The sequence below is a fragment of the Cydia pomonella genome, chromosome 7 (assembly GCF_033807575.1).
Source record: "Cydia pomonella isolate Wapato2018A chromosome 7, ilCydPomo1, whole genome shotgun sequence".
Classification (NCBI taxonomy): domain Eukaryota; kingdom Metazoa; phylum Arthropoda; class Insecta; order Lepidoptera; family Tortricidae; genus Cydia; species Cydia pomonella.
This window is the reverse complement of record NC_084709.1, coordinates 17,394,114-17,420,518: the sequence shown is the minus strand read 5'-3', so window position 1 is coordinate 17,420,518 and position 26,405 is coordinate 17,394,114. Positions and strand designations below refer to the sequence as shown.

At 35.5% G+C, this 26,405-nt stretch overlaps 1 protein-coding gene across 2 annotated transcripts in view; it reads left to right on the top strand.

The window, feature by feature from the left end:
- Positions 1–12,080: 12,080 nt before the first annotated feature.
- The window catches only part of LOC133520017 (uncharacterized), a 35,985-nt gene continuing 21,660 nt past the window's right edge, over positions 12,081–26,405 (top strand). For both annotated transcript variants that reach the window (XM_061854262.1, XM_061854261.1), the window contains exon 1: positions 12,081–12,241. In XM_061854262.1, the coding sequence (XP_061710246.1) occupies positions 12,182–12,241 (60 nt within the window). In that variant the 5' untranslated portion in view covers positions 12,081–12,181. The remainder of the gene's footprint in view (positions 12,242–26,405) is intronic.

Below are 26,405 nucleotides of genomic sequence, written 5' to 3'. Positions count from 1 at the left end.
CATAAGATTTGTAGAGATGTACAAAGAAATGGCGCTATGTTAAATAGAATTTAGTTTTTTAAATATAGGAGGCAAATGAGCAGAGCCTACGAACAGAGCTCGTATGATAAGATTTGTAGAGATGTACAAAGGAATGGCGTTATGTTAAGTAGAAGTATTTTTTTAAATATAAGAGGCAAACCAGCAGAGCCCATGAACAGAGCTCGTATCATAAGATTTGTAGAGATGTACAAAGGAATGGCGCTATGTTAAGTAGAAGTATTTTTTTTAAATATAGGAGGCAAACGAATAGAGCCCATGAACAGAGGTCGTATCATAAGATTTGTAGAGATGTACAAAGGAATAGCGCTATGTTAAGTAGAAGTATTTTTTTTAAATATAGGAGGCAAACGAATAGAGCCCATGAACAGAGGTCGTATCATAAGATTTGTAGAGATGTACAAAAGAATGGCGTTATGTTAAGTAGAAGTATTTTTTTAAATATAGGAGGCAAACGAGCAGAGCCCACGAACAGAGCTCGTATCATAAGATTTGTAGAGATGTACAATGAAATGGGGTTAAGTTAAGTAGAAGTTATTTTTTTAAATATAGGAGGCAAACGATTAGAGCCCATGAACAGAGGTCGTATCATAAGATTTGTAGATATGTACATATAAATGGCGCTATGTTAAGTAGAAGTCTTTTTTTAAATATAGGAGGCAAACGAGCAGAGCCCATGAACAGAGGTCGTACTCGTATATTAGGATTAGTACGAGTAGATATGTACAAAGAAACAGCGGTATGTTAAGTGGAAGTTATTTTTTTTTTAATATAGGTGTACGCGTATTTCACGTTTGGCGATATCTTCTTCGTTACGATTGTTCTGCAAGTTATTTTTTAAGCTTCATTTTAGTCAAGATCTATTTCTGATAATGGATTCCAGGAAGAATGGATGAAATATTTTACATATAGTATCTTTTTATATTTGAATTTAAACAGTGCTATTTGTTGAAATGGAACGTGTTCATGAAGATCAGAATATAACTTCTCCTTGACAAGTATTTTACGAGTTAGGGCTTAGGTATTATATGGGCTTACATATGGGCTGTTGTTTTTCATTCAATAGTTTACATGTGTGAAAGAGAAAGTATAACAATATGCTTGTTTGACTAAGATTGCTTTAATTTTGTTAATTTCAACACTTAGTAGGTGATAATTATAACATTGGTATAGAATCTTCAAAAATAAAACAATAGATACAAAGCAGGTGTTACTCGTATTGGCCCGTCTTTATATATTACAAATGTATGAATGCAGTTTTTCTTGTTATGAAAATCAATGGCATGATTCCTAGGAACAGATCTTCGTAACGATCTAAGTGGGCCACCGTGTATACCCTACGGAACATTTTATTTCGTTGGATGAATTTAGGGTGTAGGGTAATGGGAGGCATGTTTGAACTTAAAAATGAATGTACCCAAATAATATATCTCAATAAATCACTCAAAGAACATTATTTATCTCTCCCTTAGTGTTTATATAGTACATAATTATTTTTACTCTGTGGCTGACATGCTGCTGTCATATTTAGCTATGTTTTGGTTAATTTTATATATATTTATATGTATGTTTATGTATGTCTATTTATATTCCTTATATGTGTATGTTTATTCACTGTAATTGTGTGTGTGAATCTAGTCTTCATAACGGTTTAGCAACACCTACTTTTTCGATTAACTTCTCTATTTCCGCTACCCAAAGGTTGTCTGGAAGAGATCGCTTTTTAGCGATAAGACCGCCTGTTGTCTGTCTCTAAATTTAATCAATGGTTTATTTTTCTTGTATATTTTTACTGAGGTGTGCCAATAAAGAGTATTCTATCTATCTATCTATCTCCAAAACGAATCGAACGAATTAGTTGCAGTTTTCAATAGTGTAAAATAATTGGTGTATTTATCGTATCTCCTGTTATAAATGTTTTAATTTTTTTAAGGTTCAAGCTACAGGTATATACCCTAACAGTAAGCTACACAGATAACTGACCAGGAGGGCCTGCAAACAAGTTTCTTTGCAGGGGGGATACAAGTGGAGAAACTATAAACTTGTAAGGATATTTAACATTGCCAAAATAAGGTTAAAGGTGCCCTCTAGTAGTAATTATATGCCCTCTATAGAATGGTATTATACACATTTTTCTTTTTTCATATACCATGGACATTCTTCGATGGCACCAAGCTGCAACCGGAAAGCGATGATCACACGGCAAACAAAATCCTGAAGACTGTAGCAGCCACGTCTAAGGGGGATAAATTCAATAAATGTTTATTCTATTTGTTTGATATGTAAAAATGCACGTCAATAAGGTGGCAAACTATTATTAACAGAGACCGGAATTATTGTGGCATTCTTGAACTGTCATAGAGAGTTCTCATTTATCGACTTCTGTAGGGCTAAGATGGTCGGCTCTTTATCATTTGTCACCATAGCTGTCACGTTCTAACAAGTATGTAAGCGCGAAAGTGACGGGCACAGTGACAAGTGATAAAAATGGAACCATAATACCGCCGCTGGTACACATATATCGATATAACGTAGAACACAAAATATTAAAAAGTTATAATAGTTAATGGATATTTCACTGTAAAAGAAGTAACTGCTTTTTTGCATTTATTTGTACTTACGAGTATTAAAAAAATAGCTACATAGGGAGTACAAGTCCGTAAGGGTTGCTAGATAGCATCTCTCCAGCAACTCTTACTGAGTTTCAACATAATTACTTATATTTTCAAGAAATGAGAGGCGGAAAAACATTATAACTAACCACATTATTCTCAAAAATTTGGATTGTTTTAAGCATGGCGATGGGATTAGGTGGATAACAGTCATAGTCGGTCTTTCGCATGTATTGCCGTCATTCTTTATTCTTTAAAAACTGATGGGAAAGTTACATTTTATTCACAAGAGTTGCAAAGTAATTTCGTTCAAATTCTGAAATATTTTATCACCTAGGAATCTTATACCTTTAAACGAGCAATTCTTGTATATATATATATGTATATATATTTCCGGGATCTCGGAAACGGCTCAATCGATTTTGCTGAAATTTGGTATATGGGGGTTTTTGGGGGTAAACAATCGATCTAGATTAGTCTTATGTTTGTGAAAACGCGTGTTTTCGAGTTTTCATGCGTTTTTCTTTCGACGCAGAATATGGTCGCTAATTTCGTGTTGCCGGCCACTGTTCGTCTGGTCCAGCGGGTTAAGACGCGGACTGCTAAACGAGTGTTACGGGTTCGAATCTCGCCCGGTGACTAACTTTTCTTTTTATATGTTCAAGTTTATATATAATTTTTTAATTTTTATTGTTTTAGACAATATTTAAAATAGTAAAAAAATGGAGATAAGATTATCACCTATACACCACCATATTACAATAAATAGTTATTATAACCGAGCAATGCTCGGTCGCCCAGGTACTGTAAAATTAACGACGACGACGACTTGTGATGATTTTGAAGTTTAAGTATTTTTTCGCGTTGGTGTGGTAATTATACATTAATTCAGTTTCAATAATTCACAACTAGTGGCAGTAAATTAAAACACGACCGAAAGGAGTGTTTTAAATCGAAACGAGTTGCCAATTATCTATTCGCACATATACAACGTTTTACAGTACTTTAAATTTTCGACATAGGCGCGTAAAGTGCTAATTACCGCCCTAGTGCGGTAAAGTAGCACCATATGTACTAAAAAAAATGTTGTCTCACTCGTTAGAAAAAAATTAAAGCCCTCGAAACGCTCAAGATTTCCACTTCTCATTTTTGTATTGGTTAAACAAGTACTATGGACCCCTCGTAAAATAGATAACTGTTTTAGCCAAAAATATTAACTGTTGAACTATATTGAAGGCCCGGTTCACATTGAGTGACTACACCGCTGTGCACATACAAAGTTTATTCTAACTGTAACTTTTTTTTGGTAAGTCAAAGTAAAATAAATCATCATGAAAGGTACAAATACAAATTAGGTACTAAATCTTTGCCAAAAGATGAATTCAATATAACGCCTACAGCAAGGAGAACTGGACTTGGCCCTGTCGACCTGACGTCAGAATAGCTGACCACATTATTATCAATATTTTTTCTCGATTTTAAGCGAGGTACAATTTTTTTGATATCATGTACCAAATAGTACAAAAAAGGTACTAAAACTTGGAGTTAAGCGTCAGGATGTCAGGACCATGATAGCTATTTATATCGTTATAAAACTTATAAATAGCTATCATCGTCCTGACATTCTGACACTTACGATACTACAATACACTTCATTAGTTCATCTATTCGCCTCTCTATCACTGCGCGATCTATCTTTGTGCGAAAGAGAGGCACATAGGCTTCCCCCTGACGAAATTATGCGTTCCACGTCTTAATCATTAATTTAAGAACAATAAAACATACGAAGAGTATTATTGTATTATTTCAGTAGTTACAGTAATAATAGGCATAAAATAGGGAATATTACGCAAAACTCTGCGTAGAGGGCGTTACTAACACACACGGGGCCTACCGCGAAATGGAAAAATCTAAATTGTGGTTTCTGCCTCCATCATTCTTGCATATTCGATAGACAGAGAGGCAGATAGGTAACGAAATTTCGTTTCGCGTAAGACCATCTGTAACCAAAACGCCTTGATGCATCAATGCCATAGTGAAAACTTGTCAAAAAACTGTTTAAGGCATAGTATGCATAAGTTACTCTCAGGTTTATAATACATGCTAGTGCTGCTCTCTACAGCCTGAAAAAATGTATGGCCTATCTATTTCAGGAGAATGCATCGTACGCGAGCAGTTAGCAATAATATCGCCAACGACAGATTGCAAATGAAATATAGGCACCTTTATGAGTAATTCAATAACTGCACTGAAATATGATGTTCGTATTCTCTGCAGGCAGATTTACAGAAGATCAGTTGGACTCTAAATTAAGTAAAAGAAATGGTTTCCCGTAATCTACAAATTTATTAACGAGATATTTCATTATATATAACTTCGTACGAAATGAAAATTAATACGTGGGAATATGAGAAAAAAATAGTATATTTATATTAATTTCTGTGCCCCTAGTGAAAAGGGGTACAATTCGAAAAATGCTACTTTACAGGAGAGCAAAATAACCGTTGGAGAATAAATTAGGGCTTACTGTGTCGTAATGGTAAAAAATACTAAATAACTTTAAATGCAGTTTAAGCAAATAAAATACTCGCTTTCATGTTGTATTATTAGTTTTTGTATAAATATAACGGTTTAAAAAAAAATTGACATGTATCCATTGCGATCAATGCATTTCAAAAGTATAAATTAACATGTACCTCTTTTCACATATTTCTTGAATTGGTGAATAAAAATATACATTTCAATATTTATGAAATAACTTTTTACGTGGCAATCTTTTAAATAAACTTCCCAAGATTACTTTAAATGTCTGGTTTATGCCTTTTGTTTCGCATGTCTAATTCTTGACTAATTATGAAAATACTGACTTTTACCTTTTTGTACAGAATATCACTCAAGTGTAAACGGATGTAAATAGATTTGTACTGATGCTTTTTGAAAGTTGTATCGAATTTTCACGCAAAATTATGAAAGAAAAGTCGTGTTTTTTTGTAAGTTTTAAGAAAATACAAAAATACTTACTCCAGCAGTCTACAGAAAACGAAACAATATAATACTCAAAGACATATGTAACAAATCAATTGAGCATTCTTTAATGGGTTTTATTTTTTTCCTTCTCTATAAGTGCATGATCTACATCACACTCCATATGACTATAACCAGGTACAAAAAAAAATACATGACATCTTCTCGCGATACGTAACCATCCTAGCCTGCAAACAATAACCCACAACTTTTTTGTACCTGGACATACCATACCATATAAAAGTTTTTGTTTTGGCCATAACAAGAGTCCGAGTAAAATATTATGTTTTACACCATCAGGAACATGATTAATAATGAAATTGTTAACTTAAGATGCAATTTCACTGCCTCCCCTACCAGCTACACCTTAAAAAAAAAAAAAAAACCTTCATGCCACATAAAGCAATATGATTTATTAGTGATGCAATTCCTTATGGTTAGGTTAGGTTAGTCGGTTTTGAAATTCTGGAAAATATTTAAGGATATTTTTATCATTTATCATTCAAAATTTAGTACGTTCACACATTTTTTTTTATATTTCTGTAACCACTTTTCATTACATTTAGGTGAAGGACAACATTTATTGTAATGTATTTATAAAAAATATTTTAAATACATGGATTTTGGCGCCATTTAGATTTTTATATTATCCAACATTTTGTTTTTTTACCACCTTATCAATTCTACAACTATGACATGACTAACTCCTCATTTATTAAAATATGTAGGCTGTAAGGTGTAAGGTGCATTCAAGTTATTCTGTAAAAAAACACTAAAATAGTGGAGGATAATTCCGAATAGGATATTGCAACAGAATATGAGTGTTTTTTTAATGATTTTCGGGATCAACCAATTTCTGAAATTACCCGAATACACCTTACCAAACAATTAGACAACCATAATACGTAGTAGATACTAAAACCATTTTTAAAGTGCAGGCCTTAGCACCTGATCCCAAATCGAATGTAGGTATTTTTTATAGACGCAATGAGCACAAACACACGGTAAAAGTACGTACGGCCTTTTGTTGTGTACCTCGGCGTACAGTGCATTTAAGCCTCGGACAGGACGCAAGCGGACAAACGTACATACATTCGACCGACAACCATAATACTTTGATATTGCACAGTAGCGAGTGAAGCACAAAGTCGTATAAGTCATTATAGGTACCTATTTATTGTTAAAACTAATACAAAATGGCTTTATAGGACCCTGTCTATAGCTAAGTAAGGTAACTGGCCATACAAACATTAAATTTCATTCCATAATCATAGAAATCAATCGTACACAGTTTTTATTATTAAACGTTAGGTACCAACTTAATTTAAGTCTAAACTTGCTTGGTGTAAAAGGGTAGATGTAAATCTAAATCCTAAAACGTTACGGTATTATTGCCAGAAGAAACTTTAAAAAATACGTGAAAAGGGATATAGCTCACGCGTATAAAATGTCGCCTCTGTGGCTCGCAAGCGGCGTAAGCACGCCCTCCTCTCATCACCGTCGCCATCGCCGCGCTGTCGCCTGTGCGCAACAGGCGACAGCGCGGCCCGTGGGCGTGCGCGGGGGCATCGCGCTTAAATTTGTATCGTTTTTACACGTGAATTTTACTGACTTAAGACGGTATACGTCAACTTGTACAAACGGTTTTTAAAATTAAGTCGTAAATATGGATTTAAGTCAACTTGTTCTATTATTAATATCACTTTTTTAGTGTAAACTAATTTAAGTAGACTTCGATCCTGTGCCATCGAGAATTCTCAAAAGAGATAAAAATAGGTATAGCATTACACACAAAAAAAAAAAACAAACTCGTGAAACATATCGACACTCATACCTTTCGTCACAAAATAATTATATGCTTTTTTTGTTAACAATAATATATGTTAACATATACCCGCCATACTGAGTTAATTTGGGTCAGTTATATCATTTTGCACGTTCGTAACTTTGTTAATCGTTGGGATAACTAAGATCCATTTACACCAACAGACGCGTTTTATTTTTTTAAACATTTTGGTATATATAACTCAATTTAGCTAAAATCGGACTTGTACCCCTTTTCACTAGGGGCACAGATTTTAACCTACATGCTCATTAATGAATAATTTTTACAAGCAGTAACATTACTAGATGTCTCATTTAATATAATCCGACTTAATTACATTTCCGCAACACCTCTGTATTTCACAAAATAAATCAAGACATTATGCAACTTATATAATTTTGACGTATATATCCGAGTCGCCCGTGTTGCGACCGTTGCGACTTTCATGTAGTAACACCTAACATGGAAAAGTAAATAATAAAGACTGAATCTTCACGGATACCGCGTTGTTCGGGAAATATATATAGGTCAAATAAATACTTAACTAAGTCCCTTGTAATAAACCTTGCGTAGATAGATAGATGTATAGATAGAATACTCTTTATTGGAACACCTCAGTAAAAAGATACAAAAGAAAAGACAAAACAAACATTTGATTAAATGTAGAGGCAGACAACAGGCGGCTACGTAACGACTTATATATACTTATAGTACGTTATTTTTTTGTTATATAATGTATTTCATTGTCAATAATATGATAATCCAACCATATGTACGAAACGGCAGTATTTAGTTCTTAAAGCTCTGCTTCTTCTGAACATTTTTTTATTCCACTTCATTTAAGCCCACAAAATTAACACACGTTAATATCTAGGAACTATTAAAATTGGTAACAAATTCTTAGGCAACTTGTCTGGCGCTATCAACTATCTCAAGTAAAATGTGGAGCCAGCGTGACAAAAATAAATATAAGTACTATTTTTTTTATTGCTTTCCACAAAACCGGCAATATGTAGAATTGTGTAGCTTTATTTACAGAAATTTGGTTTCATATAGAGATTGACAGTCATTGTTAATTAACTTCTCTCTGCGCCGAGTAAAATATAACCCGACCAAGTAATGTATAGGCTATACCATCCATATTTAACAAACAAATTTATGACGTTTTGTAACCTTCTTATTTTGGCAAATATATACCGACACATCCGAGCATGCACATTGCGAAGGGTGGTATTCTGGTTTTTCATCTTTCCAATATCTTGGTCCAATGTTTATTTGCGTCTGACATTTTGCTTAATGAGAGAGTGAGACGCAATGCACATTGGACAAAGATCTTAGACTAGTGGAATATCACCCGAAAGGAAGAATTGAGTCACCGGGTGGCCCGGAGGCTCCGGGAAGTCCGATTTTTGCTCATAGCATGACCGGCTAGTCTCCGCTCCGAGCCCGCACCGGGCCACTACAGAGCTCCGGTGATGACGTAATGCTTTCCATAGAAAACGAAGCGCCGGAAGCTCCGGCCCGGCCCTGCCCCTGTGTAGCGTGAGTCAACCTTAAAACTTTATTTGATTTCATTTGTAAATAGTTCCGAGAGTATTGAGGTGGAATAAAAGGGTTTTATGTTGTTTATAAGAGCTCTACAATTTTTATAATGTTCTACTGTTTTTACATTTTTAATAAAATTACTGGTAAACACTGGATTCTAGTTTGCAAAGTATATACAATTTACACCACGACGATGGTAAACAAACATATGGCCCAATTATTGTTAAATGGCTACCGCAGCCGCTTGGATCGACGACAAACGACTTGTCAAAATTTGCGTTTATTTCGATTCCCCTGTGATCCCAATAAGATCTATCTACGATATTTCCAACGTCAAAATGACATTGGTTGCCCGAATCGGGCTGCCTCTGTCAATTATACGACATACAAACGATATCTAAATAAAAACTTATCTAAACCAGAACTTATCGTTATCGTATCTCATTCTTCGAATCGGGCCGTTATATACGGTTAGAGTACCGGTCGTATTCGAACAATGATCGATATGATAATGATCTTTCAATCTCAAAAGTGACATTTATAAAACAAAAACGTAATGTTTGATACTACTGTATCGGTTTAGATAACATTGTTCAATTTGTTCGAATCGGGCCAACCAAATGCTCCTCCCTCGTAGCTAGATTCTCTGAAATATTCATGCACCGATCTATTTTTACAAGCTTATTTATCTTGCCCTATTAGTACGTAACATGTTATTTTGTTAAATGTACGTAACATGGGTCAAATGTTGGAAGCTAAATTTGACCCACTTCCCGATTTCCGATTAAGCTGAAATTTTGCATACAGATGTAAATTGGATGGCAAATGCAATATGCAAACGCCACGGAACTGATCTGATGATGGAGACAGAAGGTAGCCATTGAAACTCTGTGATAAAACAACGCAAACTAATTGTGTTCGGGGTTGTTAGAATTGTCTAGATGAGTATTAGTTACTCGTGGAAGAAAAGTACAGTCAGCGATATAAGCTTGCACCAAAAATAGCGTGACTTAAATTTTTACCAAAAATTGTTTATAATATTATTGATTTTGGTAACTCAATTTTTATATAATAGCAAAGGTTTCTGAATTGAAATTAAATCAAAATCAATTAAAAATGATAACGAGCAAATAAACTCCTACCTACGTTTTTACTCTGTTTTAAAAATAAATAAAAGCAAATTTTTGCCAAACCAAAAAACCCGAGAATACTCGCCATGTCGCCCAAGGCTGACTCTAAAGTAGGAAAAAAGGTAGAACAGGATAATCAGATGGGTCTGGCGGTACCTGGCGCGCAGGTGTGTGCGTCCGTGCAGAGCGCGTGCACGAGTGTGCGTGTGTCGTAACCGCTGCGCCCGCGCGCGGCGTTGCGTGCCGGGCGCGCGTGCACACTGGAGCTGAAATGACGATGTCAAAAACCACTGAACCTTGCCGGAAACCGTAAGGACAAATAAAAGAAGACCGACGTCCGTTATATAGTTTTTAAAGTTATGCTGATGTAATACAAATCCAGATTAATAAACAATAACCATTTAATTAAAGTACCTAGAGTCAACACATATAAACAATCGATTGTCTGCCTTAACAACCAAACACGTAAGATTATAAGATTTTAGCTTTGAGAACTGTAACTTACTATACTTACGTACTTAGATGGCAATAGCAATGCTGAGGAAATTAAAGTACTCGTTAGGCAATCTACATCTAGTTCCGCAACCGGAAGATAAAGTAGTTTTTCAAATCTATTAACACAGTAAATTGGCTAGTTCGTTAGATTGGTTACTTTTTCAAATTTTTTGATTATTATAAGAATTAGGCTAGAAAAACAAATTCTATGTGCATTTTTAATGCTTCTAACTCTTATAAAAATTAAAAAAAAAAACAAGATTTACAGCTGTGATTTATACACATCAAATTGTGTCAAAATATTATCAATGATATTAATTAATATCCAGAGCGGAAAATGAGGACTACGTTTGTATAAAAAGGCGACTTGGCACCGTTGGCCCCATTTCTCTTAAATAGATCTTATACTAAGATTACTAAGTGACTACTGTGATAACTGTCTTCTCTACTGAAAATATACAGGATTATAATATACCGTTTAATATAAACGTATAATATAAAATCTTAAATCTTCAAGAGTTCAATGATAGCGTGCAATAATTCATGAAGTTTTAGTAAAATATTTTTACTCTTAAAGGAGCGACTTTGTTTCATGTAAAAGGGGACTGTAGCCAACGTAATGAAACGGTAACTCATTTCTCTTTAACCTTTACCTTGTATAAAATCCTCTTTGAGCCTTTTTGTAAGAATTTCCTGCATATCTTTTTAAAAAAGTTCGCAAGAAAACCCCAGTTCATGCAAATGCCTTTCCTCCCAGAAATACAGTTAAGAACGTGACTTGGAGCGACATTTTTATTAATGCCGACTTCGCTGGCGTCATTATATGTAGTAGATATTCGCCCTTGCGTGCTAAGGGCCCTTGCTTCTTTGTACTTAAGTGTTAAGCTTCAAATATTACTTACAACATTCTTTGAATATTTATTTGATTTATTTCGACCATTTTTGTGACGAATGATTTCGGACCTTGATTTGGGGATTTCATTGTTGACTATACTTTTTGTGTCGATTGTTACATTTCCACATCATTTCCATAGTATTTCACAATCTGTTACCAATGACTAGGTACACTTTTAGAGTTCTTGTTATCAAAATACTTATTCAAAATAAGATGTCAATGGGGGCGGGTAGATACATACGAAACTCGTTTTCGTAAACCAATATATGTGCTTTTAAAAGGGAAAGCAGAGAAAAACGATATAAATTATCGAATCAGGAGCATTCGGTAAATACTATAGGATAAAAGTTACAGAAAAAGACGCTATCATACTTTACGAATTACGAGTACATAATTTTAAAAGTAAATATAAACAAGCTACGAATCTGTTTATTTTCTAGCAAAACCATAAACATCCACAAAACCTTGCATGTAGACGCAGCCTCCGACAGAAAGTAAAGTTTGTTGTTCTCGGTCGTGAGGCTCCGCGCGCAGTGGCGCTCAGACCCGCACGGCGACCGAACGCCATGCCGATGCCGCGCTAACCTGTGCTAGTGACAAGCTGTCAAGTGTCAACATGTGGCTCTATGGAACGTGTGTCCTCGCCAGCGTCCTGCTGGCGACCGTGCGCTCGCAGGTATTCACCATTGTTTTGTTGTTTACGTTCCTGGCCCTGCCAATTGAGGCAATACTTCATTATCAATACTCCGCTCTATGTGTCAGAGCCATGCTATTGCCGTGCAAGATTTTTGAACTTTGATGCCGTTGTTATTATCTGACGATTTATACGAGTTTATACAACATATTATTCCGTATTGTTACACTAGAAGTTACGTCTGTAGAAGTCGTTAAAATTTGTACTTACCTAACATAAATGTTACAATCCTTAGAATGTATCTTATAGAGGTAAATAAGTACGTCGTAAACTTGAGACAAACTTTTTACGATCTTTTATCAAGAACAATAATAATTCTGTTAGTACCTTTATTTTATTACTCGTATCACATACTTCTTGGTGGTTTAATGGGTCTAATAAGAATCTAATTATATTTGTGAAGGTGAAGGCCATCCAGAAATAATTAGGATAATTATGAATTCATTAACACTGAAAAATAAAGAGAGAAAGTTCCATATTTACCAGACCGTTTAGCGTAGCCACAGGTTTTTATAAATTATCACCAGAATGACTTCATACCATAATCACGATACGTCCTTGTTCCAATAACCAATGTCTACATAAGTATTTTTAAGCGTGTGTCTGTATACTCTTATATCAATATGGTATTCTAATGATGTGATAATATTAACATACTCTATGAATAAAACATTTTACCTTAGATATCACTGCAACAAAGCATATACTTACCAATATTTGCTGGTCATTTTAGGACCTTGTCATTTTCTGAATTGATATATTCTGGTTTTCGTGGCATAATACTTTTTAATATAACAAAGTAGGTACTATGTATACGAAACCGACTGAGTAAGCTCACAACAAACATGCAAAGACATTTCTTATTGTAAGCTTTGCCAGCTTCTTTTCATTTTATTTTATTGTTACAAAGATCACGAATAGATAATGCGGTAGTATCTACTTATAGTTTTATTTTCATGGGCTCGGATGCTCGGCATTGCTCGTATGTTAATAAGGTAGGAAGGCTGATCAGCTGCGACTGAATAAATACCCGTACATAATTTATACGCCTCCACACCGCATTGTTTAATATTCGTCCTTTGGGACCTGGGGCTTTGCAATATTCAATACGAGGGAATCAAGGGTAAGGCCTGACAAACGAGTTGCTTAAGCCTTCGCAGTATAAATCACTTGACTTCGAAATCATAACTCTTCATATTCATTTTTTATTTCTAAATATGTATATTGGCATAGAAGAATAAGTTAGTTTTGTGTGCTTACTCCATACGAGTACGTAGATAAAAACCCTAATAAGTTTTAACCTTTCGTTGTCATTTATGTTGAATATATATGGAGCAGATCTGCTCCTAAGCGTACCAAAGGTTAAGAGAGTTTGAATTTTGAATAGGTACGTTTTATCATACCTCTCATACAACCTATTAGTATTGGAAATGTAAGGTAGTTGATGTATGCACATAGTGAGCACTCTAAGCTTACTTATTTCTCTATGACATATGTTCGTTTCTCGTCACCATCAAAAGGCAAGCAGGTACTAAATCACAGTCAGGTGGTTGTTGTCCATCAAAATGTCAAATCCTTAAAGTTGACAGGTAAATTAGAGTTCTCGGAAATCTTAGCTAAAACTTATCCATAAACAGAATTATATTAAAAAGAAACAGGTAAATAAAAAATGCTAACCGGTTTGTTGATATCACTTTACGAATTAGATTTTCCCGCCGCGGCAATTAAAACAAATGCTCGAAATGTTTTTGCAATGAAGTAGCCCTGCCCCCAAAAGGCTTATAAGGCTGGCGGCTGACGCCAATGCCATGCCAATACGGGTGGCAAGGATACACCTACGCATCCCACGCGCATTCAATACGATATTCAGATATCACAACTTTAAAAAAATTGAAATTTCAATAATATCAAAGAGAATAAGGATAAAGATCAAAGTCAAATGGCGCTCTAAAAGTTTTAATTACGTGTAGAAAGATGGCAGTAAATTTACGTCGCTACAAAGTTTTCTTTGACAATACACCTCTATTTCAAATTATGTTTGATAATATCAATACTTATAAAGGTATTGAGAAATGTGGCAGCAATTATAACGAGAATTTTCTCCTAATAATAGCTGCATACAAATGAATCTTCACTGATATTAACATTCTTAAATTCCATCGAAAACAGAACTAGGAACGGACTGCAAAATTATTGGTAATTAGATTAAAAATACTACTTCGTACAATTTTATACCTCGACTCTAGTCATGTGCCCTTAAAGAACTATTTTCAGACCATGCAATAACGTTATAATATAATAAAATAACTGCAATCTTACATAACCAAACACATTGTAGGTACAAAGGAAACAAGTTTACCAAGCAGTAAGAATACGTAATTTTGTAACGAAATGAGCCGTTAATTCGGTAAACCTCAGCCGATATTATGACAACGACATACTCGCACATGTATTTAATTACAATAAGCAAATGGCAATAAATACAAATGGAAATACATATTCAAGTAATAGTCACGGAAATAGGTAACATAGTAGTATGACAAACCGTTCATTCATGGAAACATATGGTGAGTCGAATTATTGAGTCACCGAGTAAATACGCAGCCTTAAGACATGACGCAAGGTAATACAAATCTGCCCTGCCCACACCATACCGGGCTTCGTACCTGCTGTCAGCTAAGACCTTTTATTTGGAAAATGAAGATTGGCATATTCTTATATTTCTTATTCTTATACGAAAATTTTCGTGTCCATTGTAGAGGGAATAAAGTTAAAGATAAGGAAATGAAATTTCCCAACGATTCTTTTCACAAATATTATGTTTCATTATCGCGATCTTTTTGCCACAGGTTTTATTCAGGCAATTTTTCTTTCAGCGCGTCATTGAGTGAGATTTTATCTTTGGATCACAATTAAATTGGGTAGGTAGTTAGGTAACTATGTACGTATATGTAGATTTAAAAAAATATCGTATTTTATTATTTTGAAGTATGAAGTACTGCTTGTATATTATATTATTTTTCGGCGTGTGACCCTGACTTGCTACTCTATTCGGACCTTGGAGGATTTAACAACTTGAGTCGCCTTTAACCCCCTTATTCATAAACGTGTACTAAAGTTACGATGCCGCTAATCATCGTTTGTCCCTTTCCATCATACCAATACGTCGGAAAAGGACAAACGATGATTAGCGGCATCGTAACTTTAGTACACGTTTATGAATAAGGAGGTAAGAGCTTACCCCTCTATCGAAAACCTTGGCAAATGATCATATGTATTGTATGAACTGACGTTTATCTGACATGGCTATTTGTACGTAACATACATTTGACGGGCCCCTCCCCCGTAAAAAAACCGCAGAATGTTTTGTACAGAAAATTACAGACAAGGCGTCTCCAGTTGTTAAATCCTCCAAGATTCGGACACGTATCACGCATAAACGAAATCTAAGAACTGATGTTTGATTTTAATCAAATTGCCTAAACATGACTTGCTACTTAACATTGTCCCACGTCATTTATTTTTTTGTTAATTATTAAAGCGTTATAAAAACATGTTTTAGTAAGACGACTCGTTTAAGATAGAGATCATCATACCCACCATCAAATAGAGACCGAACAAGAAGTAGGTACCTAGGTACCAAACAAAAACGTAATTATTACTGTGGTAGGTATTTGTAAGTAATTCGCTTGAAATTAGAAGTTGCAGGAAAAAATATATCTTATTAATTTGTCAAAGTAAATCACTTGTAACAAAATTCTAACCATTGTCAGATTATTTACAACATACCTAACTAAAATGGTCCTTCTGTCCTTGGTTATAAGTCATTCTCTTAAATATACGAATACAACAATAACCGAATACGGTCATTAAATTATTCTCACGTTGTATGGCAGACGCCCTAGGCTCGGTATTCCTATCATTTGCCTCACTCTCTTCTCCTTATACTAGCCAACATAAGTGTAACCCCGAGATCCGTGACAAAATTCCGCAATCAGAGATAACTCTTACACTGGTCTGCCTCAGACGACTGTTCAGGGAGCAGGTGGAATAAGTGCCCTGCACCTCGGTACATGACATCACATAACTTGATGACAAATGAAAGACGGCCGAGCGCTGCATACTTATGTTGTGTTCAAGGTACGAGAACCAACTGCGTAGTGACGGTATTAAAAACAATGACAAACTCAATTCACATTCCGTGTAAATTTAACAGTTATGTCATAAAACTTGTTAAGTTATTGACGCGAGACTAGTTGACTTTATACGCACATGCAAATCTCCGCTAAATTAATTCTAAGTACTATTACTAGAACGAATAAAGGAAACGGAAATTCTAACCATACTTTATGGCTTGAAAATGGTAATTAAGTAGTAACGTTAAACGTTTTGTTAAATGGGTCAGTTTGTAATGCTGTTTTAAATATAAAAGGCATTAAAAGTTGTATAACATAACGTAGTTATTAGTTAAGTCAATGGAAATAACGTAATCGTTTGTTTAGCTAGCCCACATGCTCGCTCGGCCTCCGACGCCGGCGCCGCCGAGGCCGCATCTTCCTCTTTTACAACTTACCACTTCATTCAAAATTATGGGCAAATTAGTTTTTTCTTAATTAAACGTTTTACTTAATTACCTTCGAAGGTTGATACAAGAGACATTTGCGGATGTGAATGTGATTTATTAAATGAAATTGCTGAGATTATCTTTCAAGGTTAAAACAATGTTGTAGGTTTTTTAAAACTTAGGTAAGCTGTGTGATGGCGTAGATAGACTAGGTAGAAAAGGGAAATGTTAACGTCAAATATATGTAAACTCGTGGCAAAACTTCCTTACCTATATAATTCTTATTGTTATATATTATATGACAAATTGGCAGTGTACATACCTCTCTGAACTTGTACTTATCGGAGTTTGAATTCAGTAGTAAGTCAAGGCAATGCCATGGTCTAAGTGTGCCTAAGTAATATTTAATATTAAGAAATAAATATCTGAAGAGAGAAGTCAGAACAAGAGAGCATACATTTAATTCCGAATTGTTGTGTGTACCTATTTACGCCCTGAAATTCAAAGCAAAAAAACCGACTTCAAATAAAACATTTGAAGAGTTCCCTCGATTTCTCCAAGATCCCATCATCAGACCCCGACTTGGTACCAACGGGGCCATCTCGGGGTTATACCTGTTCGATAAAAAAAAATTGAATATCGGTTCACGATTCTCGGAGATATCGAGTAACATACATACAAAAAAAATGGAACAACTCGGCCCTTGCCCCGTGGGCGGGCCATAGATGATTGATTATCAACAAACACCACCATAGACACTTACCTACTCAAGTCAAAATGTTAATGCAAAACAAGAGGGCATATTCGATGTGTAATTGATAGCGCCTTTGGTTACGCATGCGCGATGGACGCAACGCTCTGATTGCGCCGGCGGCGGCGGCGATCGCGATAACACCTCGCGGAAGCTTCGCCTCGCCTTCCAAAGGTGCTCCGGCACAACAAAAGCGTACCTTATGTGATTTCTATCGAAACGTTTTGCAATCTCTAAGGGTGGAAACAGATGGACAGCATCTAACAACAAAGTTTATCGAAACGTACAAACAGAATTCCAATGCGCATTTATAGATGTTTGTTTGTTTGTAACGATGAACAAACTCTGAAGAAATTGATATGCCATTTTTATACGCACATAGTATTCCAATCGCAGTTAAGCTGCAAGCATAATTCAAACATCGAGGATAACAGATGAAACCCATTTCACCACTGCCTAATCTAAGATATACCTTGCGAACTGGTGAATAACAAAAGTAGTAGCAAGCAACGCAATTCAATACATATTTCTGATAAAAAACGAGTTTAAGGAACCAATGAGGAAACCGTCGACTACAAATATTGTTCTAAAACATTAATCAACCATCGCTAATCAACCGAAGTATGTCTTACACAAATAGAAAGAGTCTTGCTCAATACCTGATATTTAACAAAGCTTTTACAATGTAACCAAGTTATTCACGTCATACCATTTGAAAGATGTTTTTGGTCGCTTATCTGATTTGCGGGCGTGTCTGTGACTTATTGTCTTCGGACACCATCTGATGTTACAAAAGGCTTGTGAGATCCTTTACAAAAAACTCAGACAGGATCATATGACAAAAACAACTTAGTTTATAAATGTTGTAAAAATGTTGAAATAATAAAATGATGCACTTTACATGCATCTAATACAGGGTAGCCAATAAATACATATTAGGGAGCCATTTAAATTGTAAATAGGGCTCGGCTGGCCCTCTGGTACAAATTTTAATCCTAAAAGCTAAAGTATTGCAGAAAGTTTCAACTCCTAGTCTCATAAGTTGCCTACGTTTTTAATCTCGAGAATTGGCGTAGGCACTAGTTTTTTTTTTCCTTTTTTTAGTTGGTACCTATGTACCTACTTACGTATACATATTTTTTATTACGATTGTATAAATAGAAATTAGTTATCAATCATTATGCACGTGAAATACTTGCAAATTTCCTTTATCGCAACATCCAGACAGGATAAATATTTGTTGCTCAAATGACACTTACAGTGTCCTGGAAGACGTATGGCTGTACCGCCCTGTCATTATGTGCACATTTCCGTGCGCGTGCGCCACCTACGTCGCTAATGTTCCATCATTGACCGCTTCCTATTCGCAATCGGGGATTACAGTCTAACAATACCTCGCTATTTCCGTGGGAAACATATTATGTGATCGAAACTGACAAATACGAAGTTGTTACTTTTTCATTAGCACACTTCAAGATCGCGGCCTACTGAGTGGTTATTCCTCTTTATAACATTATATTGACATTATTTTGGCATTAACCCTAATGTTACTGGGTCGCAAAGAAAACACCAGTATCCGTGAAATCTTTGTACTTCAAAACAGGACCGTGTTTGGGTAGGCGACTTTACGTAAAGTACTTACAGATGTACATATGCGAAAAGAAATTTGTAGACATCCATTAAATACTTGTTGGAAATCAGGAATACCATCAAAACGATCCACGAAGCAACCCCCTTTGTTGATATTTAGGTTAGGCTTAGGTAAAATAACCTATTGTAGTATGTATTTTCAACGTACGTTTACGTACAGTCAAGGTATTAAATATCGATACGGACAAAGTACTAAAAATATGTATATACGACCTTATTACCTATATATTAAGGTAGTGCGTATATATTTTTGTCACTTTATCCGTATCGATATTTAATACCTTGACTGTACCTACCCTCAACTGTCAATCAATTTGTATGTAATGTAATGAAAGAGTGCCATAGCCTACATTATACACAAACTCTCAAAAAAGAGATGATTTTATACGCCAATAAACAGTTTTCAGAATTTTTTTAAACTTAAAAAAAGTATCTATAAAGTAAGTAAGTAATTAAGTAAACTTTTTCTTAAATAGCTATTGCTAAAACTAGATTTGCTCTTGATTACCTACACCAATTAATATCCCATGTTTAAACATAAGAGGCTATTAATATCGATCCTGTTACGGAAACAATCCCACGCAATAATAAGCATTTGAATCGTGAAATGTCCAAGTTCTTCTGTATAATAGGTTTAAAATTACGTCACGAATCTCACATCACATACTGGAGTGACATTCCAGTCGCTTACCTAGCTCGTACGAGTCGAAGATGTGCCCTCCGACCGTGTATAGAGTCCGGACAATATATTCGCCGTTTTTTCATTATCCTTGTCATAAGATGATGCTTAGACTTTACTTTTATCTAAATAAAAGATGGTAGCCCATTTACATTCCATAGTAGTACTTAATATGGTGAAAACGAATTAAGACGCTTAAAGATTTGCCCTGAAATTGTTGGATCCTTACCTTTATCATACGTACGCCGTAGCGAATGTGTTAGACAAGTCACTCATACGGCCCGATTCGAACTTTAAGTTACGTCAAAAATTTCCTAATGGTACCATATGGATTGGATATGCCAGAGTCAAAAGTGACGTTTTTGTTTACAGAAACATCACTTTTGATACTGACATATCTAATCCATATCATATCTGTAGCAAATGTTTGACGTATCTTAAAGTTCGAATCATATCAGGCAAGTGCATCTTGCTTGCTCAAATATACATATTTAAAGACGAGCATCTCACATTGCGAGTATGTTTACGCAATGTCTAATAGTGGACAGCGTTATGCGTATGCGATTCTCCTCCAGTGTGAAGACATACAGATCACATCACACTGGTTCGCCAGAGAACTAGCCCGAGCTCGCGCAACACGCGGCCCGGTAGAGTCGCCCACTGCCGCAACGAAGATATTGGGGCCGCCAGAACCGGTCGCAGCGCAGCGCCCAGTTACATCAAAACGCAATGTCCGTCGCAAAATTAACTCACATTCGTATTTATATAACGGCTGCCAGCTTAGCATAAATTTATCTTAAAATAAAACACCGCGAACCCTTTTCAACAAATTTTTTTTTGTGTATGTCTACTCCGTTTTGCCGTGGCGATTTTCGATTGATAAGTAGGTATTATAGGCCTAAAACAAAATGATTCCATCAACGTATGATTTTCTGTAGAGCAGTATATTTGAATATTTGGTTTCTAGAATAAAGGAGTCGCAAGGACTCCCATAGCTTTAGTAAAAAAGAAACAAAACAATACAGATTACTAACAGCAAAGGGTAAAAAATTTGTTCATGCCAAATCATGCAAAATTGTCATATTCCTAGAACAAATTGATGATTTCATCAACGTATGATTTTCTATAGAGTAGCATATTTCAATTTCAACACTTGGTTTCTAGAATAAGGGGGTCGCAGGGACACGCATAGCTTTAGTAAAAAAGAAAAGAAAACAATACAGATTTCAGGGCCCGGACATTTCATGCCGTTGACGGACACATGACGTCACGCTATATAGGGTATGATTCCAATTAGTCTTTTCGCAATAATTAATCATTTATCAACCTCTTCAGTCAACTGATATAGATACTTGACAATCAGTACAGAAACATCTAACTTTCATCTTACTGTGTAATATACTGTATAAACAACAAAATAATAGATTGTTAGTTTATAAAATGATACATAATTTTATTTTTAACAGTGTAACAAGTATTTTTTATGTTAGCTATCAAAATTTGTAGTGTTATAAAAAACTGCCTGTATGTGAGAATACGTTTTTTTACATCAACGGCATGAAATGTACGGGCCCTGCAGATTATTAACAGCAGAGAGTACCCCGGGACCGATTTTTTTTTCATGCCAAATACAAAATTGGTATATTCCAAGAGGAGTTTACGTATTAAAAAGGTTGAAAAATACTGTTTTAGACAATAACGAAACTTTAATTAAAACATGGACGGACGTACTTTGACGGCCTCCTAGCCGAGTCGGTAGTGACCCTGCCTATGAAGCTGGAGGTCCCGGGTTCAAATGCTGGTAAGGCCATTTGTTTGTGCGTTCATCACAAATATTATTTCCTGAGTTATGGATATTTCCTATGTATATAAGTATTTATATACTATATTTATCATTGTCTGAGTACCCACAACACAACCCTTCTTGAGCTTACTGTGGGGCTTAGTCAATTTGTGTAAGAATGCCCAATATTTATTTATTCAGACTTTTAGTGCGTTTATGAATAGCGCCATAAGTTGATAAGCAGGTTTCGGGGTTTTCATAGCACGGTAAGACTAAAGTGAGATATGGAGTCGATATTAACATTAAAATTAAAATCATACTAACATTTTAATGTTAATCGACTCCATAGCTCTCTTTAGTAAAACTCCTAAGCCTGTTGATAAGCCTTCTTTTGTATCAATAATCCGAGAGTGGTCGATGGCGTCCTGGGTGAGGTGAACTCGGAGATATGGCGTTATCTACTAAATATGAAGGTTACGGAATTATTTAATAAGTAATTAAAGGTGTCGAAATAATCAGCGAGATCACCATCGGCTTGATAACTAAGCCGACTGGCAAGTACCTGATGTTGTTAGCAGTTAGCACCCGTTAGAGAGTTTCTATTCATTGTGTCACTTTATTAAATATACTTTAACGGAACTTCAACGTTTTCTCTGCAATTATCCGACTACTATCGCTAGTACTGTAGAAGGTAATTGGCACCAGTATTTAACAAGACGCCAGCTTTTACCTTTAAGTACTTATAAAACACAGAACCCGGGACCCGAGTACGTCCTTAAACTACGTCCAAAAGGTGGTATGGGCATTGTGAATGTCATCTCGCTTTGTGTGGTAGGGCACAGCCAGTGGATGTCATTCCAGATCTAGAGCAGAGCCCAACTGGGGAAGTACCTCCACCTTACAGAAAACAGCAGCCAAATAACACTAGACCCTACTCATAGTGTTGTGTTCCTGCCGGTGAGTAAGGTTGCCAGAGCTCAACGAGGGGGGACGGGTTTAGGGTCGGCAACGCGCATGTAACTCCTCTGGAGTTGCAGGTGTACATAGGCTACGGAGACTGCTTACCATCAGGCGGGCCGTATGCTTGTTTGCCACCGACGTAGTATAAAAAATAAATAAAAAGAAAACAGAAAACACAAGTTGTCTGAGATTTATTTTTATGACCCAACCCATTCCTTAAGACGGCTATAATGAAGCTTTTATTTCCCTGGATGACCATACCGTTAAATAGCCATAGAATTGCTATTAAAGGACTTAATGCAGTGTCCATTGCCCTTTAAAAGTTTAGGACATGACGGGCATAGTACACTATTTAAAACTAGATGAAGCATGTCTCATAGGACGACTTGCATTTTTTGCTCAAAATTATGATTAATTGTTCATACATTTTACATACTATACCATGAGCGTTATTGTTCAGCTGCGTACTGTCCCCGAAATTAGTTTTTGGTGTCAGTTTAAACGTAAATATTTCAATTGAACGCCGAACAGTGCGACTCAAGGCGCGGCGTATATATGTTGTACTTAATAAGTAGGTACCTATGCCACTTAATGATAAATGCTGTTACAAATACAATAATGCTAAGTCTAATAGTAGGTAATCTCCGGATGCCGCAGGCTCTGCAGAGTCTTTAGCTCTTGTTTATTATAGCTATTTCAGCGCCAAGATCATTTAAACACTAAGAAAGACATTTTAACTTGGGAGCACTCCTAAAAGGGTATTTTAGAAGTTGTTTACGTTCTTCCTTATTTAATTAAGCAAATTTATCTCCTTTTGGTATTATTCCAAAGTAGCGGTCAGAACTCGACCAAATAGAGAAACCAAGTAACTTCCTCCCCCAATTTAGACCTCGAAATACCTACCGTCAAAAGTTATTCGAAGCCAGCAATAAAATAAGTGACTCCTGCTTACTTTAAGTGTTTGAGAGTTGAGAATTTTGATTCGGAAAGCTTTAACAAAGGGATTTGCAAATTAGTTCCGCATTCAAGTACTTATGCAAATGTTGCTAGGGTCGTTTCTCCGCACCATTAATGCCACATGCGCCATTACGACCTAATAACATCCCTACTTTACAACACAGGGTACCTAATACTGAGCCTATCTAGTAAGATCACCCAGAAGATCATATATCCAGTGTAATACCCCTAAGAAAATATAACTGTACTTCAACGTAGCCGCAGAAGTGGATATATCGTGTCAAATTGTCGATACGCTTTAACGCCTAGCTCTTCTAATGTGTCAAAAAAAATTCTATACCTCCTGACAGCTACTCGTGGTGTATATGTACAGTAAACAGCAATCATTTTGAGCACTTGGCCCACTCGTACCTATGATTGATACTACCTTTTTAACGGAACCCTTATAGATTGTGAGAGTCAGAATCGCGGGTGTACCTAAATAAAATCAAATGAAAAGCATACCATATTTTTGTACCTAATTTGTACTATTTAGTACCTCGTTTAAAAAAAATTGTACCTCACGGTACGTAAAGTTATGATCAAAAAACAGGTCACCCGCCATCCTGACAGTCAGAATGGCGGGTGTACTTTATTACGCTATGTTCCCGTGGTTATTGATAAATTCTATAAAAGCCAAATTTTTGTACCTTTTTTGTACCTTCTTATTCAATTATAATATGAGTCATTTTATTTGTGCTTTCCAAGTTTTACTCATTTTATATTTTGCTTGCTATTACAATTTTGCAGGCGTTATAATTTTTCAAGTTATCGATTTAATTTTTAAGAAAAAACGCTAAGGTACAATTATTTTTATTACGCCAGGATTTAGTACCTTTAATGTTTAATCTGTTAAGTTCAAATAAGTCAGAAAATCATGTCTTAAAAATGATTTTTCTTAGGAAGATTTCTTTGAATTAGCGCCTAGCCTTTTTGAATGCTAAGGTACAATTATTTTTATTACGCCAGGATTTAGTACCTTTAATGTTTAATCTGTTAAGTTCTAATAGCTCAGAAAATCATGTCTTAAAAATGATTTTTCTTAGGAAGATTTCTTTGAATTGGCGCCTAGCCTTTTTTAAGACATGATTTACTGAGTTATTTGAACTTAACAGATTAAACATTAAAGGTAATAAAAATAATTGTACCTTAGCGTTTTTTCTTAAAAATTAAATCGATAACTTGAAAAATTATAACGCCTGCAAAATTGTAATAGCAAGCAAAATATAAAATGAGTAAAACTTGGAAACCAAAAATAAAGTGACTCGTACTATAATTGAATATGAAGGTACAAAAAAGGTACAAAAATTTGGCTTTTATAGAATTTATCAATAACCACGGGAACATAGCGTAATAAAGTACACCCGCCATTCTGACTGTCAGGATGGCGGGAGACCTGTTTTTTGGTGATAACTTTAAGTACCGTGAGGTACAATTTTTTTTAAAGGAGGTACTAAATAGTACAAATTAGGTACAAAAATATGGTATGGTTTTCATTTAATTTTATTTAGGTACACCCGCCATTCTGACTCTCACTATAGATTCGTCATGTCCGTCTGTCTGTACGATTACTTATGTCACAGCCACTTTTTTATAACGTTTTTTGTAAGTAATACAAGTCATGCGTTAATGTTCTACCAAAATCCCTGAATCAGAAAAAACGGTCCAATACTTACATACCTACCACTTTTTGTTCATATGCTTAAAATAATAATCATATGTTTTGTAGTTTAAAGAAACGTAAAGAGGACATCGTATTCTGTACATCCGCTGAACCATTTGACAGTTATGATGATAATCTTTTTATTTGTTTGCGATTCGAATTTTGAATTGTATCGTAGGAGAACCGTTAAGTTGATGGCGGCGCGTAAACGGCACCCCGCAGTTGCGCAAGCGTTTGCTGCTCGTGTTATATCATTACATTACTATACCGGTAATATGCTGTGCAATGCTCAATTCGTATCGGACGAGGATGATGGCTATGGGAACCATGAAACGGAGATTTACACCAATATAACCGTGGCGAGTATTGCACGATAAAGATATTGCGTAAAACTTAATCAAAATGATGAACCTTTTTTTAAATAAAAAAAACGAAATCATTAAAACAAAGACGACATTGGCCGAGAAACAGATAGCGAAAACGAGATCACCGGATTGGATTGAACGCTCCTAATTTTTTTAAGTTAATTCTTGTTGCGATTAAGAAATGAGCGGTATATCAATTGTGCGTATAGAGCGGCCTTCAACATTTCGGCTGACTATTGTTGTCACAACAGGTTATGCGGCCGACGGGCCGGCCTACGATTTAATTTCAAGTGATTGCAATGTTGTAGGTTTAGATGTGACTAATAAAATACTTGGCTATAGGTTTAGATATACATGTACAGACCATAGGACTAGTTTTGAGAATACTTATTCGAACAAACTTAGGTTCTTAGGTAGTAAATAAATAGACAACTTAAAAATAACGCGTCATATACACAGAAAAGTTATTCAGAGGAAACCTCCCTCGAGAATACGATTGCCTCGAATATCTCATTTTAAAATTAGTTTTTCGTAAATCCTGTTCACGTTAATTAAATTAGAGAGAAACCCAAATCGCTACCAAAATAAATGAAATGGAAGGTCCACTATGGAAATCAAGGAAATGAAAATTTCTTTGAAGGCTTGTCACGTTTTGTGGAGGCAAAAATCAATTAGTGCAGCTTTCTTTCTACATTTATGCATGCAGCCCTGTATTGTATAGATTTAGATAACCCT